Below are 16,455 nucleotides of genomic sequence, written 5' to 3' on the forward strand. Positions count from 1 at the left end.
TCAGGTTAATTTAAATTATTGGCTACCAAAAACATTTTGTTACATAAAGACAAATTCCTATATTTGACTCAGATATTTTAACAATTTTTACAATATCACACCCATTTTCTTTCTTTTCCTTTTTTCATTAGGAAACAAACAACAGCATGAAAAACTGTGGTCTAGGTTCTTTATAAAATCCAGAAGTTGTCCAGGTGTGATAAATGCTCAAGTGAAATTAATGATGGATTCTATCTACCCTAGGACATAATAGAAAAGTTCTACTAAAATCAGTAGACCATTTCAAAAACACCTGACAACTCTGTATGTGACATAAAGTCCACACTACAAGTACTAGCACATTCCTAGCAAACACTTAGGATTTAATAATCCTTGAAGTAGCTAGTCATTAGGAATGACTACAAATACAAATACTAGGATTACAGCTGTTTGGACAACTTGCTTTAGATACACACTGGGACAAGTAGCATGTACTATCAACCTCAGTTTTTGCTAATTTATAATGGATAGATACACCTACTTCAATAATTGCTTGTGATTAAGATCAGGAAACTTTGCATAAAGGGACAGTCCTACAATTTCTTTCACAACTACTGAACTCTACACATGTAGCACAAAAGCTGCCACAGATAGCAGGTATATGAATAGTTTCAACTGTGTTCCCATAAAATTTTATTTATAAAAACAGACTGCAAGTCACGCTTATTCCACTAGCCAGGTTTGCAAATTCCTTACTTAGGGTAAATCTATATAATCTATCTTTCTTCAAAAACTAGACTCAAAAGATATGTTCTTCTCTCTCAAAAAAAGATATGCAGTCTTGAAGAACTAACATTGCCCTGTTAAGTATACAAATTACATAACTGGTTCTGCATATTTAATCGTTGAGGAGGGCATCCCATTTTTCCTTTAGAGAAATCGTTAATTATAAAAATTAAAGGTAAATACTAATAACAATGCACCATTTCAACAAGAATATGAAATTACCTGCCTTCAGCTTCAGAGGCTTAGTAAACTCATGTCCATAATAATAGACTGAACATTGACAACTTCTCTCAAATTTCTAATCTTTCAGTAAAATGAAATATTTAGTATTATATGACATAACTTTAACTTTGAAACAATATTCTCAAATGCTGATGGTAAGATATTCTTTATTATGAGACTGAAAATCCATAAGCTACCAAGATTTCATCTTTATCAAAGTAAGCTTCTCACAGACTACATGAGGTATTCGAAAATAGAATAAACTGTAAGAACTTTTTTTTTTTTTTTTTGACAGGCAGAGTGGACAGTGAGAGAGAGAGAGAGAGAGAAAAAGGTCTTCCTTTACCGTTGGTTCACCCTCCAATGGCCGCCGCGGCCGGCACACCGCGCTGATCCGAAGCCAGGAGCCAAGTGCTTCTCCTGGTCTCCCATGGGGTGCAGGGCCCAAGCACTTGGGCCATCCTCCACTGCACTCCCGGGGCACAGCAGAGAGCTGGCCTGGAAGAGGGGCAACTGGGACAGAATGCGGCGCCCCGACAGGGACTAGAACTCGGTGTCCTCCGCCTGTGGCGCCGGCCACAACTTTTTCTAAAAGTGACACAAGATACGAAATTCTTATGTGTGCATGTCATATAAATTTATTTAATTGATAACAAGAAGCTCAGAAAGTCCAGGTTTGACATACAATAGTAAGAAGAGTAAGTATTTACTGGCACTCAGCAAATGCCAATTCTTTGTGTGTATTAATTCATTAATCTTTAAGTGTTGAGTAGGGCATCCCAATACTATGAGGTATTACACATGACACCAGGGCAGTTTAGAAAAGTGCCCAAGTTTATATCTAATACAGGAGAACCAGGACTGACCTTAACTCAGAAGAGCTGGTGTTCATAGCCCAGGCTCTTATTTACCACCCATAGTGCTTATCACAAAGTAGATATAAATCAAACTGAACGCTAATGATACAAGATGGTGATTTTGTAAGTATTTTCTTCTTTTATTCAGTAATCCCTCACAATAATCCAGTTTTATGATGAGATTCTAATTAACTAATTAATTCTAATATAAATGTTTATTCAAAATCATTTGATTCATTAATCTCTGTTTCAAAAACAAATTGATTCAAGCTTTCAAGCACAGTCTTCAATGGCACTTTCATAAAGCTGATTTTGTTGACCTATTATTATTAAAGTATTAAGTATTTAGAAAGTGGGGGGAATGAGAAAATAGGGTGCCACAGAGTGATACTTGAGAGACATCACAGCAACAAAAAGGCTGAATACAGCAAAAGCAATCACTCAACCTTAGCCTGTCTTCCACTTTGAAAGTACATATCTAAGATATATACAGATCTATAACCATACATTTGTCATATTTGCATTTGCCTAAAGCACTGCCAATAACAATAAACAGTTCAATTTACACATGAGAGCTACTGTGATAAGGTAAAACATTTTAAAAGGCTACCAACAGTCCAATTCAATTTTATTTGCCATGAAAACATGACATGGTAGGAATAATCCAAACTACATCAAAGCAGTTAGCTAATTTGATAATGGCACATATATGTTTCATAAGACCAGCCCTAAACTAATACTAATTCATAACTAAAAGCACAAGTTTCAAAATATATAAAGAGCAGGCATTGTCTCATTCCACATGTGACCTTTAATATGCCATATTAGCTATTAATTACTATGATTAAACTAAGGTTTACAATCTCCTTTTATAAGAAAATTTTAACCATTTATTATTATAGCATGCCATATAATGAAGGGAAAGGGGTTTTGCGAGCTGAAAAGTTCTTTACAAATATAAAATTACTATTAAAAATATTTTTCAAGTAGAAGAGTATTAAATCAAAATAGGATCTTATTCATACAAATGCATGCAGACTTATTCTAATTCAACAGCATCACGGATTCAAAATCTTAAAATGTGTCCAGATAGAACAGAATAACCTCAAGTATAGCCCATGGATCAATGCCACCCAAAAGTGGTAACTGCTGCATGATGGGAAAGCTCCAGAAACTAAGGTAAATAACCATTTAGAAAGTTTTACAGCAAGCTGACACTGACACAAGGTTTGACAGTTTACAAGAGTCCTGATCTACGACGAATTGGAAATTGTTAAAACTGTCAGACAGTTTAAGAATCACTGAGTTAGCTGAAGCTTTTGGAATCTCTTTCAGGTAGATGTGAGATCGAAGTTTCTGGAAAACAGGGACAAGATGTGTGCCAGCCACCTTCCCCCTCAGCAAGCTAACTAACTCTAAGGCTCTCTGCTGCTGTTCCGTTTCCTGCTACTGAAAGCCAGATGCAGCAGCTATTCTGCTATGACCAGGAAGACAATGTGTTCCTCATCAATGTGCAAAAGAAATCTCTAAGGGAATCTTGTTAAAATGCAGATGCAAATCCTCTCTGTTGAAGATTGAGATTCTACAGTTCTAACAAGCTACCAGCTGATGTCAATGTAGCAGAGACAACAAGGTAGTAAAACCAGAAGGAACCTTGGTCCCTAAATAACAGGACAAGACAGAATTATCCCACTTCTGTGGTTTGTTTGGTGACAGAGTGGAAAATGGCTATTATTAATTAGGGCCTCGATAATGTGGAGTCTGCTACATCTGCCTAGTCTTCACTCTAATGCAGGGCATTTTAAAAAAATACTGGAAGGATATAGCTCAGGCCAGTTTTTTGTCTACCTTGTTGCTGCATTTTGATTAAAATATCAGTGTAAATGGTTATTCACATGAGTGAAACCTGAAAAAATCTTCAAGACTCTGTTGGCCTTTCAAAATAATTAGACTTTATTAGGCACACCATGATTTCTTCAAGTATCATTTAAATATTAAGTCCATTCTCATTATTCTGCACCTTGTAAAGTATACATGACCACAATGCACTTTTTTTTAATTTTTTTTTTTAATGAAAGGCAGAGAGACAGACATTGTCCATCGACTTGTTCACCCCTCAAATGCTCACAAAAGGCTAGGACTGCACCAAGCTGAACTCAGGAGCCCAGAAATCAATCTGGGTCTCCTATGTTGGTGGCAGGGATAAAAGGACTTGAGCCATCATCTGCTGCCCTACAAGGTACACATTATGGGAAGCAGAGCTGGAACACAATATCACAGACAAAAATATGGGATGCAGGCATCCCAAGTGGCATCTTAACCACTGCATCTGCCCACACAATGAACTCTTTTTCATGATATTAAATCAAAATCTCAACTTGTTCAACTCTCAATTTGTTAAGTGACTCCATCTAATTACATGAGTCTGTCTTTCAATAGTGATAGTGAACTATCACTGCAAAAGAAGTACTGGCTTCATAACTGATAAATAATTTAATGGCAGATATTTTTGTGTAGCAAAGAACAGTTAGGTATGTTTACAAACAAAGCAAAAAGTTATTTTGGGTGGCTACTGTACAATAACAAAGATGTAAACACTGACACAGGAATTGGCACTGGAATTTCATGCTATTGGTATGGCTATAATGTTTTTAACATATGTATATAAAAAAATTTCAACCTGTGTCAATCTTTTACTGTCAAACATGAACCTAGTATACTTATAAAGACTTCTGGTGAACATTTTATCAATTAAATGAGCCAGGGAAAAACAGTAAAAAAAAAAAAAAAAGCCTTCATAACAAGGCAGTCAAAAAATGCATCAGCAGCAAGCAAAGTAAGGGGAAACCTACTTTTTTGATCTTGTACAGCTTTAAAATCAAAAGATTCTGATGCCACCTGGATACTAACCTTTACCCCATCCATCACCAAGAAACAAAACTAGGAGAAAAATTTAAATCAATACAATACTGGAGAAACCACAGTATTGTTCGACTAATCAATTTAGAGTATGGCACATGCTGAGGGAATCAGCAGGCAACCCGGAGAAGAGTTCATGGCACACCCTAAGGAGTAGAGGCCCTGCCTACTAACTGGATCTCTCAACACAGGGAGAAGCATCACCAGCACCTGCCATTCTCAATATGATGAACTGTGCAGAGATACTCAGAAGGCCATTTCATGTGCTGTGTGTCCTAACCTGTAATACATTTATGGTCTTTTGGGTGTTCACAATTGAAAGCTAACAAAAGAAGAACCTGCGCTTAGCAGTGTCTTCAGGTAGACTGGAACCCTTACTCAGTTACAAAGTGCCTTAGATACCTACTTCTTTGCCTCATCAAAGACCCTAGCATTCATTAGAATCTCACAATTGTAACTTCCCCTCTAACCTGGGACTCTGAGTTATAACCAATTCAGAAATGTCAAAAAGAAAGAGAATTTGTAGCATATTTCATAAATCTAAGATGTGTAAAGAAATGATTAGGACCAAGGACAAACTATACTAACTTGAAAATTTTCTAAAAATAGTTTCTATTCATATTTTAAAGTTCAGTTCGCTGTTCTAGACTAAAATGTTTTATCAATATTTCAAATGTATTTATGAACACAAAAATATAACATTTTAAAGTTATCATTAGCCTCATTATCATTAGTCATACCAAAACTACCAACAAAACAGAAAATATAAAGTTTTCAATAACAGATTTTCAGCATTTCTGTAATGAGCATGTTTTTCATGAAACATGTTTAAATCTCACAACATTCATTTCAGAAATAATTTTCTACTCTACAAAAAGCTTGAAGTTTCATATTCCTTAAGAAAGCAAAAGCAATATGATGAAAGACATGAAGAATAATTAAGATGACACTAGCATTCATTCCATGAGGCTTAAGTGTTTACCGTGTACCTCACATGCTACTAAATGTGGGGAATACTATAAACATATGAAAAGGCTTGATCTTTGCCTTAGAGAAGCTTACAAAACCATAAAGAATCAATAACACTATTTTAGCTAGTTAGAAAAGCCAAATAGTTACTTATTTCTCTATATCTAAGAGTTGAATATAGTTATGGCAAAGAAAGAATTATTTTCATTAACCTTATCACAAGAACCTCCCTCCTTCTGGACACTCATACATATGTCCCCATTTTTCTCTCAAAACAAAGCTTGAACTAAATCAATTCCAAATCTATTATAAAATATTGGCTTAATTTATTTAGCAAGTTTTTCTATCAATATTCATATTTAATGTTTCACACTAGGTATTTTCCAAAATTCACCTTTATTAATTTGCAAACTCCTCAAGGTCTCAATTGGAAATTTAGAAAAATAAAAATGTTTCTCTTCACTTAATATTCATGACAGATTGCCTCCTGAAAGCTAGTTTTAGATTTTATAAACAGTGCGGGTGAAAGGACTTAGGGAAGATCTCTTTAAAAAAAAAAAAAACCTTAAGATATCTAAATTTGTAATGTGTTAAAACACTGCTTTTATTCACTAATATCAGAAAGTTCATAAACTAATACCAAGCAAGTAATCTTTTTTTTTTTTTTTTAAATATTTATTTACTTGTTTAAAAGGCAGAGCTACAGAAAGGCAAAGGCGGAGGCGGAGGCAGAAAGAAAGAGGTCTTCCACCTGCTTGATCTCTCCCCAAATGGTCACAACAGCCCAAGCTGGGCTAATCAAAAGCCAGGAGCCAGGAGCTTCTTCTGGGTCTCCCACGGGGGTGCAAGGGTCCATTCACTTGGGCCATCTTCTACTGCTTTCCCAGGCCACAGTAGAGAGTTGGATTGGAAATAAAGTAGCCGGGTCTTGAACTGGGTGCCCATATGGGATGCTGGCACTGCAGGTGGCAGCTTTACTCACTACACCACAACACCAACCCTGCAAATAATCTTACCAAGCAACTCTTTTAGATACATCCATTTCTCTTAGAAAAGGCAATGACTCTGGGCCCATGCTGTGGCAGTGGGTAAAGCCGCTGCCTGCAGTGCCCATTCAAGTCCCAGCTGCTCCACTTCTAATCCAGCTCTCCATTATGGCCTGGGAAAGCAGTAGAAGATGGCTCATGTGCTTGGGCCCCTACACCTGTGTAAGAGGCCTAGAAGCTCCTGGCTTCGGATTGGCCCAGCTCCAGCCACTGCAGCCATTTGGGAAGTGACCCACAGGACAGAAGACCTCTCTTTCTCTGCCCCTCTGTAACTCACCTTTCAAATAAATAAATAAATCTTTAAAAAAAAAAAAAAGAGGCAATAATTCTCCTTTGGTAAGTTCTAAAACTTCTTCTATTTGCCATTTCCTTAAAAACTAATTTTGTAAATTGCTGAAATTCCTCAGTACTTCAACTTAATTTTACTCAAAGCTTGTTCCTTAGATCACAGCTGTACAAGCCCATATTAAAAATAAGAACTAGATAAAATTCAATAATGTTTTAATAGTACATTTAAAATATTATTTAAATATACTCATTTAATCAATATGAGATTTTTACATACATTTTTCTTCTACTAAGTCTTCCAAATCTAGTGTATTTTTTTGTCGCTCCCCCTCTTCATGGAGGAACGACACTAAACCCTGCCTAGGCTTCATATCCGAGTCACGGCACCATTATGTCGCTCCCCCTCTTCGTGGAGGAACGACACAGGACCCTGCGCTGTGCTTTTGTCTGCTCGGCCCTCCCCGGGTTTGCTGCTGGTTCTTCCCGGGTTGGCTACCGTCCCTTCCACCTCCGTGGAAGGGCGGTTCCCCCTGCCACTTTCCCCACTTCCGCGGGGGAGCGCCACACTGCCGGCCGGCTCTCTCGGGGGCTGCACAGGTGTTCCTTCAGATAGATGTTCCTGGTGCATGTTGTCTCTCTCCTCCTTTATAGTCCTCTTCCACCAATCCCAACTCTGCTACCCACATGCTGAGTACGCTGCTCTCCTGCAATCAGGAGCAGGTCCTACAGTTTATTGGTTGAACTGGAGGCAGCTGTGTAGAAGCTGTTTCCTCCTCTCCCAGCGCCATATTGTGGGAGAGCAGATGCATAGAATAAGTCTTAATTCCAGTAACTTAGTCTAGTCCGAGTTGCTCCCAGTTGCTCCCCACATTTTTTAAAAGATTTTATTTATTTATTTGAGAGGTAGAGTTATAGACAGTGAGAGGGAGAGACAGAGAGAAAGGTCGTCTGTCCGCTGGTTCACTCCCCAAATGGCAGCAATGGGTGGAGTTGAGTCAATCTAAAACCAGGAACCAGGAGCTTCCTCCAGGTCTCCCACGTGGGTGCAGGTACCCAAGCACGTGAGTCATCTTCTAATGCTTTCCCAGGCCATAGCAGAGAGCTGGATTACAAGTGGAGCAGCAGGGACTAGAACCAGCAACCCACACAGGATGGTGGCACCACAAGAGTGGTGTAGCCCACTATACCAAAGCACCAGCCCCTATCCAGTGTATATTTTACATTAATAGCACATTTGAACTTAGACACATTTCAAGCATTTAAGAGCCAAATGTGCTGGCTAGTAGTTACCATACTATACAGCACAAATGAAGATGATATCTGATGATGTCATCCATGTATTACTTCAATTATCAGCTACCCTCAAATGACTCCAAATTTATATATGTAGTTGGTTCTGAGCACAAGTTTAGTAATTCTTAATGTCTATGTGACATTTTATTTTAGATGACTCAAAGGCATCTCATATTCAAATAATGTTCAACTTTGATTCATGACCCATACCCAAAAATGTGATCATCTTCTCAAAGTTCCTATCTACTACACTATATAATTTATTTGGGTATTCAAGCTCCAAATCTACAAGTCAATCTCTGGACATCTCCTGTCACTTCCATATCCAATCCATCAAAAAGTACTATTTTAGAGATGCCATCTATTCAATGCTAATCTCTTGTGCAGGTCAGCTATCATCTCAGGCCAGCTAAGTAATGGAAGTCAACAGGGTACCTTCCCTAAGGAGGTTCACACCTCCTTATGATATCTCATGCAGTACCACATGTGAAGAGATAAATAGGTCTGGACCTCATATATACCTGGCAAGGCCTTAAGGCCCATCTAATTATTATCAAGTCCCTCCTGTCAGTTTCTGTTTGCCTCTAAATGGAAAAACTCCCTCCTGGTTTGAACAGCACCTTTCTTAGACTCTCTAATAACTCTGTCCTTAGTTTTGGAAACAAAACTGGAGCATTCTTTCCCTGTGGCAACCAGGTATACACCTGTCTTCCCACTAACTAGACAGGACTCTAGCTTTCCTATTTTCCCCTTTGTCCTCCTCTTTTCAACCATCTTTTCCACCATGGGCAATATCTCTAATATCTCCTTTTGTCCTCATAATCATAGTGCTCTTATTTCTACCATGTTTAATTAACTTATTCCAAAGGTTCTTGCAGAAACGATTGACCGCTACATCCCAAGCCATCATGTAGGAACAACACAAGACTGCTCTTCAATCATCCAATCCAGAGTATAGATATCCCGCCTCGCATTAATGCCCCATACCAGCAGGAAGTAGCAAGAAAGAAACCTGTGCCCCATCTCCTTATCTATACTCAGAATCAGGATTAATGGAACACGGACAGAAGCCTCAGCCATTTTAGGTTCTTGTTACCCCTGCCTTCTTTCAAGGGACCAGTTTAGTCTCACATCCTGTACTGTCCCCTACCCCACCCTCTGCATTCTTCCCCAGGTTAGGAAGCCAGTGAACTAAACTTGAAGAACTAGTATAGAAAAGCTCATCTCCACCTACTGCCCCACACCCCCACCCCAGTCCACCTAAGATTAAAAAAAGCCCAGCCTACTGGGGTCTGGGCCCTCTGCCACATGTTCTTTCAATCTGTATACACACTGGCAGTTGGTCAACCTCTGCCAGTTTATTTTCTCTGAATAAATTTGGTCTGGCTGTGAGTAGTATTCTGTCTCCTCTCTGTTCTGTGCCTCTTTTCTTACATTTGGTGCCCCATGTGAGGAGGCACCAATCTGCCCTCTTTTCCTTATAATTTGCCTCCTAAATCTCTCTCAAATCATCATCATCATCTATTCCAGTCCAGATCCATTTTCTTCAAATGTAAGCATAACTCAGAACTTACTATAGTATCAACTCTGTGGCAGGCACATGGCACAGTCATTAAGACACCACTTCGGAAACCAGCATCCCATATGGGAGTCCCTGGGTTCAAGTCTCAGCTCTGCTTCTGATTCCAACTTCTTGCCAATGTGCACTGAGGGTAGCAGCAAGTTATGATCAAATTACTTGGGTCCCTGCCACATGGGAGATCTGGATTGAGTTCCTGGTTTCTGGTTCCTGGTTCCAGTCTTGCCCAGCCCCAGCTGTTGCATCGCATTTGGGGAGTAAACCAGCAGTTGGGAGACCTCTCTCTCTCTTTTCCTATATCTCTGCCTTTCAAATTGAAAAAAAAAAAAAAAATGTCGAAAGAAACCAATTAAATTACCTTTTAAAAAAAATAAAACTCTTTGACTTTTGCTACCTCTAGGATAAAAACAAAATTTAGCATAGCCTACAAGGTACAAGTTACATGACCCAGTCCCTGAGCATCTCCCAGCTCTAATTCACAACATGGTGCCCCGCCCCCTTTCTTGTACTATAGCCACCCTGGGCCCTTCAGACCTTTGTGCTCACCATGATTCCTGATGCCATGGGACCACTTCAGATGCTACTCTCCCCTTACCTAGTCAATTGCCTTCATTATCTCACCACCACAAAAAGATAAAATCCTCCTTTCAAAAATAAGTCTAGAATGATGCTCCTTCCCCTCTCTAATATATTTTATAGATGTAATAGTTTTGAATATGTAATTACTGACTTTCTCCACAGAAGGTTATTCCTGATTATACTAAAGTGCTTGTCACAAACAATGCCCATTAATATGTACATCAATGAATATGCTTTATGTCTTGCCTAGACAAAGACCAGACACTATATACTAAGAAGACATACACAACAAACCTTGTTTATACATCATTATTACTGGAAAGTCTTCCAGTCTGGATTAACTGCTCTCAGATAAGTTTCAACAGTGCTCTGCAAATAAAATACCAGAGTATAACATGTTCAAATTCTGCCTGCCTTGTGCATCGCTATATCCAAACTATAAACATAGTAACCTATATACAAGAGTACCCTATATTCATCGATATTTAATACATTTTAGTACACACATTACTGTATAGGGTTACATACTTCTTGCCATTATGATTTATTATTGGAAAGAGATACTTCCAAAAGCACCATACTGAAATGAGAATAGCTCTGTCTCTACTTTTTAAAGATTTATTTGAAAGGCACTCCTCAAATGACCACATCAGCCAGGTCTAGTCAGGCCAAGCCAGGAGCCAGGAGCTCCATCCTGGTCTCCCACATGGATGGAAAAGGCCCAAGTACTTGAGCCATCTTGCACTGCCTTTCCAGGCACATTAGCAGGAAGCTAACTGGAAGTGGAACAGCTGAGACTTGAACTGGCACTCCAATATGGGATGCCAGAGTCACAAATGGCAGCTTAAAACACTGTTGCACAACACTAGGATCTCTGTCACTATTTTAAAGGCCATCAAACTGTAATACATGTCAGAAAGGTGAACAGGTACACACACATACACATACACAGACTCACATCAATCAAGCAGAGGTAGGACCCCTAATCTTTCACAGGACCAAGGTACTACTGGCTCTCTGGCCAGCCCTGGAACACAGTTCCTTCCTCTTGCTTTCCATCATCATGTTTATTTTCTGCTATCAGTATCTTTACCATATACATGATATACCAATGTAGAATGTTTCTCATCTGAAGCAAAAGGGTCGTGCTATCAGTATCTTTAATTTGACACCCTTCTTAATACTTGATTACCATAAATTATTTGACCGCTCTTCTTCATTTTTCTTTATTCTCTAACTTCACAGTGTTTCTGAAATTTTTACATGCAAATGTTTGCATTATTGTCGGTACAGCCTGCTACTTCCAAAAACTTTCTGAAAGTTAAGTGCTCTTGAGCTACTTCTAGATCATAGGCCTTTCAAAAAGGAAAAATTTCTAGATTGATGTGACTTAACTGTAATATGATAAGTTAAACTGTCAATATTCTTGTATTGTCAAAACGAAAAGATGTAAGGCAAAATACATTGATACAGTCATATTTTTATGGCTCCTGAAATGTTACTATGCAACTTTTCGTTGATTTAGCAAATGTTGCTGGGTGAAAGGAAAAATTATTTTCAACCTGCTGAGGAAGCAAGTTTCTTTTTATACCTTCTTTATGCTGGAGGCAGTCAAGTCTACAAGCAGTTGAAACTAGATTTATAGGTTAGTCACCAAAAAAATCACTGCCAATTTAAAACCTGAACACTTACAGAGTCAACAGAATATCTAGTCATTTTGAGCAGTTTACAATATCAACAGAGGCAGCAAAGCAATATGTTACATAGAAGGGATCCTCAAAAAGTTCATGGAAAATATATACCATGAAAAAATTATGCATAGATTCTAAATGTTCATACTAAAATAAACTTTTAATCTCATTTTTCATAAGCGTTTTAAGTGCCTTCATATTCTGAGATAAAAGGCCAAAGGCTTAGTTACCTTGGAATAATTTAATTTCATAAACAATGTAAGTCAGAGAAAATTTCAAATCTTGTTAAATATATAGGAAATATTTTAAAATACAAGGATGTCTCCAATCACCTCTAAAAACCAAATAAAAAGCAACTGGTTTCCTCTAACGATCTTTACCATCTAAAAGGTGTCAATAATGTTGATCCTTTCCAAGACAGTGGTTCAATAGTATCTTAACTAATATGGTAATAAAAACTTATTTTATAATTCGATAAGAAAAAATATCCTGCTGTTAATATATAGCCTCACAAAGAACTTCCAACATTCTTTACAAATATACCTATTCCCAAGAATTATGCTTGAATGAGGGAGCAACATCTCTGATACCTTCTATATAAACTCTTACTGTATGACTATTACCACCAGCATCTTCTGAGAAGATGTATCTTCTGAGAAGGTACAGCTAAACTGACAGTACTATAAACGTGATATACCAATGCAGAATGTTTCTCATCTGAAGATTGAGAATATTCACCAGCAATCTCCTGAGACAGATCTGTCCTTGGGAAAACTGAAACCACAAAAACTAGAAAGGCCCAGTACTAGGCTCTGGAATGAGAAGCTGACTTGGTCTTGATCACTCATGTGTCTGGGAAGAAACTTTTATGTGATGGGATATGAAAAGAAGCCCTACAACTAGACAGGCCAAAAACAAAGAAATTCCAGCAAAATGCCCTGAAGTTGTTCCAGTTCTTCAAAGGAGCTATCTCAAGGCAACAGGTGGAATAGGGCAGACCCTTCAAGACAAGAGAGCAATAATCATTTTCTAACCCATACTGCCATTGTGCTTCTTCTTCTATTTACCCCATGGTTTTCTCATCTAGTATACTTAGATAAAGACCTACACACATTCTCCCATATATTTTAAATTTCTAGATGACTTGTAATACCTAATACAATGTAAATACTATGAGAATAGTTGTAATATTGCTTCAGGAATAGTAAGAAAACTGTTTATATTCAATGCAGATGCAATTTTGCTTTTTGTTCTCTTTACATCTGAGGTTAGATGAATTCATAGGTGGAGGATGTATGGTTATGGAGAACCAATTGTGTTTTCTGTGCTATTGGCTGTTAAAAGAAAAGAAAGTCATTGTAAAGTCTGCTATGGTGCTACTGTTGAAGTTATTTTTTAAATATATACTTAAATTTTTAAAATTATCTTGAATAGGGAATAGTGATGATTAAAGACAAGAGGAAAAAAGTGCTCAAAAAGTTACATAAACTTGAATAGATTGGTCTATATAGACCTTCTTCACTACTGAAGATCATACTTTCAAGAAGTATAAGCTTTTTAGAATTAAATCCCTAATCTGCTATGTTAGATGAAGTTCACAGAACAGATTAATAATAATTCAGATGTTTTTAGCATCTTTTGTTAAGATCCTATAAGTACATGAAAGACTTGAGCACTAAGAGGAAAAGGCTTTTTATTGACAGAAACATAGAATCTCAAGAGTAAGAACTGAAATTTCATCAAAGCTGCTACTCCTTCAGAAATGCTCCTTCCAGTGCTCTCTACCTCACCTTTGAGATTCTGTATTTTGATGCAGTAAGTCTTGAATTAAAGACCGGGTACAAACCACCTGAAAGGAAGCAATCCTCAAGTCTTAATTGACATATGTCTCTTTGTTCAAGACTCAGCAAGAGCTGCATAAAACTCACAAACTCTTAAAAAGATAAGTCTTATCAGCTCCACAGATTCCACTGCCTTTGCAATTCACTGCCATACAGAAGCAACACAGACTGGCGAGAAGGAGAGAAAAAAAATGTAAACAGACAGGGTGCAATACAAAGTGGCAAAGGCTGTAATACATTGCTGGGATATAATATAACAATCTGACAAAGCAGGAAGGGACTCTATCCTTTGTAGAGGCGCTGCCTGGAGAATTCAGATGGGCAGGAGCATTCCAAGGACAATAGTATGGGACTTTACTGAAAACCTACCATCTAGTTCACTCTTTGGCCCTACTTACAACAGAAAAGATCCTGTCCCTGCACTTAAGGTGCTTAAATGTCCAAAGATTGCATTCCCAAGAAGACAAATGCAGAGTGTGTTTGGGATCTCACCTTTCTAGAGGAGGAGGGCTCATGTAGAACAGCAGCAGAAGATAGGGTTTATAAAAGAAAGCACTAGTTTGAAAAAACTGAGGCTCATGCTAATGAGGAACCAGGAATCCATAGAAGAGTTATCCAAGGTTAGTCAGGACAGCCTCTGAGGTAAAGAAACTGAAGGGAGAGATTCCAGTAAAAAGAAAAAAACGGAGCAAGGTAAACAGTTACCTCCACAATTTGTTGTGCCAACCACGTTCTGCGGAAAAAATGCAGTAAGGGTTAAAAGCATCAGGTCTGGAAACAGAACCCAGCTGCTTCACGTTGAACCTCACTACTTCCCAGCTGTCCTGCTGGGAAAGTTAGCCTCAGTCTCCTCACCTGTAAAATGCAGCGAATGCTAACAACAGTGCCTGGAAAGCCAGGAGCGGCTTCTTCAAAACACAGGTGTGACTGATCACTCTCTGGAGAAACTTTATTCAGAAAAGCAAATCCAAGTCTCTTAGGCAGTAGCAGCTTCCTGGTTATCTTTCTGATCTAACTGCTAGGTGAACACTCTACTACTTGTACCAGGGTCAGTTCTGCAGAACAGCAGGCGCTTGCCTAACTGCGTCCCATCTCAGCAGCTGTGTGTCTGCAAAGATTTTTCCTATCTTTCAAAACCCATTTCTCTAGGAAGCTCTCCCTCTAGTTGCAAAGCACATTTGTCTGCACAGTTGGTCCCTGTTTTTGTGCTGGACGTTTTTTCAATGCTTCCCTCTCTCTTCTCACTAAGGTAGTAATTTCAGAGACCCGGGGCAGATCTTTTTCATCCTTCCCTTGATCCCAGGCTGTGCCCATGCAAGCCTGAATCAGACTGAATGTTTACAACCGTAATGGCCGAGATCCACAAAATGCTTATTGGCGCTTGATTATTTTTATTTTTTCATTGCTTTCAGATCCTAAACTCTTGACAAGAAACCCCTTTAGAAATGAAAGCAAACGTCAGTCCTTTCCAGAAAAGTTCTCCGCAGCAGCCCCCGCGAGTTGACAATGCGGTCATTCTCAGCCTCAGAAGTTGTGTGGGAGCCGCCGAGGGCAGCTCCACACTCACTGGTCCACCCTGTCCTGAGAGATACGGAGAACCAAGAGGCGGCTCCGGCAGCCGCACGGGCTGCGCTCCGCTCTCCCCACAACTTCCTGCGGGCCCGCGGCTCCGGCCGCGCTCGCTCCTCCCGCGGCAGCAGCACCCCTCGGAGTGGCGGCGGGCGCCGATCGAGCCGCCGCTCTTCCCCGGAGGCTCGGGCCTGGGCTTCCGCCCGCCGTGCCCGCTCTGCCTGCGCCCCCGGTCTCTCCGCGGGCCCGCCGCCTGCGGCCCAGGCCGCCGCCGCCCCGAGGGGAGCCGGGGTACTCGCTCGGCTCCGCGTGGCGCCGGGGGCGGAGCCGGCTGGAGGGCCCCGGGAGAGGCCGGGGGTGGGCGGCGGCCTCCGCCTACCCCGACACGCACCCCACCGCCCCCAACCCCAACCCTCCTCGGGGCCCCGGCCCGCGCCCGCGGCCCGGCGGCCGGCGGGACTCACCACTTACCATCCCGCCTGGGACAACGCCGCGCCGGGGACCTCGGCCATGGTAGCTGCTTAGGCCGGGGGTGGTGGGGGGCTGGGGTGGGGGTGGGGGGGAGGCCTCCTACTTGAGACCAAAAAAAAAAAAAAAGAAAAGAAAAGAAAAGAAAAAAAAAAAAACTCCTGTGGTCGGCTCTGCAACTGGGCATGCTCAGTGCGGCCGGCGCTTCCGCGTGCAGGTTCCGCTCGCCGCGTTTTCCGAGCGGCCGCCTGGGCCGGCCTGGGTAGGGCTGGGAGGCCGCCGTGCGCCGGGGCGGTGACGGGCCAAACGCGGGCTGGGCGCTGGTTATCGCACGACACGTCTGCTGAAGGACTACAGAGACTTTTGCCG

General features: G+C 40.2%; 2 protein-coding genes across 5 annotated transcripts in view; one reads left to right on the plus strand and one right to left on the minus strand.

Annotated features, from left to right (window-relative positions):
* TDRD3 (tudor domain containing 3) overlaps positions 1–16,198 on the minus strand; it is a 190,014-nt gene extending 173,816 nt beyond the window's left edge. For 2 of the 3 annotated variants that reach the window (XR_007920946.3, XM_008260040.5), the window contains exon 1: positions 16,090–16,198. Coding sequence is in view for 2 of the 3 variants with exons in the window: in XM_008260040.5 (XP_008258262.1) it covers positions 16,090–16,130 (41 nt within the window). In the remaining variant the exon portion in view is untranslated. Of the gene's footprint in view, positions 1–14,541; positions 14,661–16,089 lie in introns of those variants that run through there. The other variant, XM_089303623.1, reaches the window with a different exon arrangement.
* Positions 15,351–16,455, plus strand: part of LOC108177021 (uncharacterized) — a 107,797-nt gene continuing 106,692 nt past the window's right edge. For both annotated transcript variants that reach the window (XM_089303624.1, XM_089303625.1), the window contains exon 1: positions 15,351–16,131. In XM_089303624.1, coding sequence (XP_089159750.1) covers positions 15,495–16,131 — 637 coding nt within the window. In that variant the 5' untranslated portion in view covers positions 15,351–15,494. The remainder of the gene's footprint in view (positions 16,132–16,455) is intronic.

This window comes from Oryctolagus cuniculus, chromosome 9 (assembly GCF_051225735.1).
Source record: "Oryctolagus cuniculus isolate XC-2025 breed Fujian yellow rabbit chromosome 9, ASM5122573v1, whole genome shotgun sequence".
In the NCBI taxonomy this organism is placed as follows: Eukaryota; Metazoa; Chordata; class Mammalia; order Lagomorpha; family Leporidae; genus Oryctolagus; species Oryctolagus cuniculus.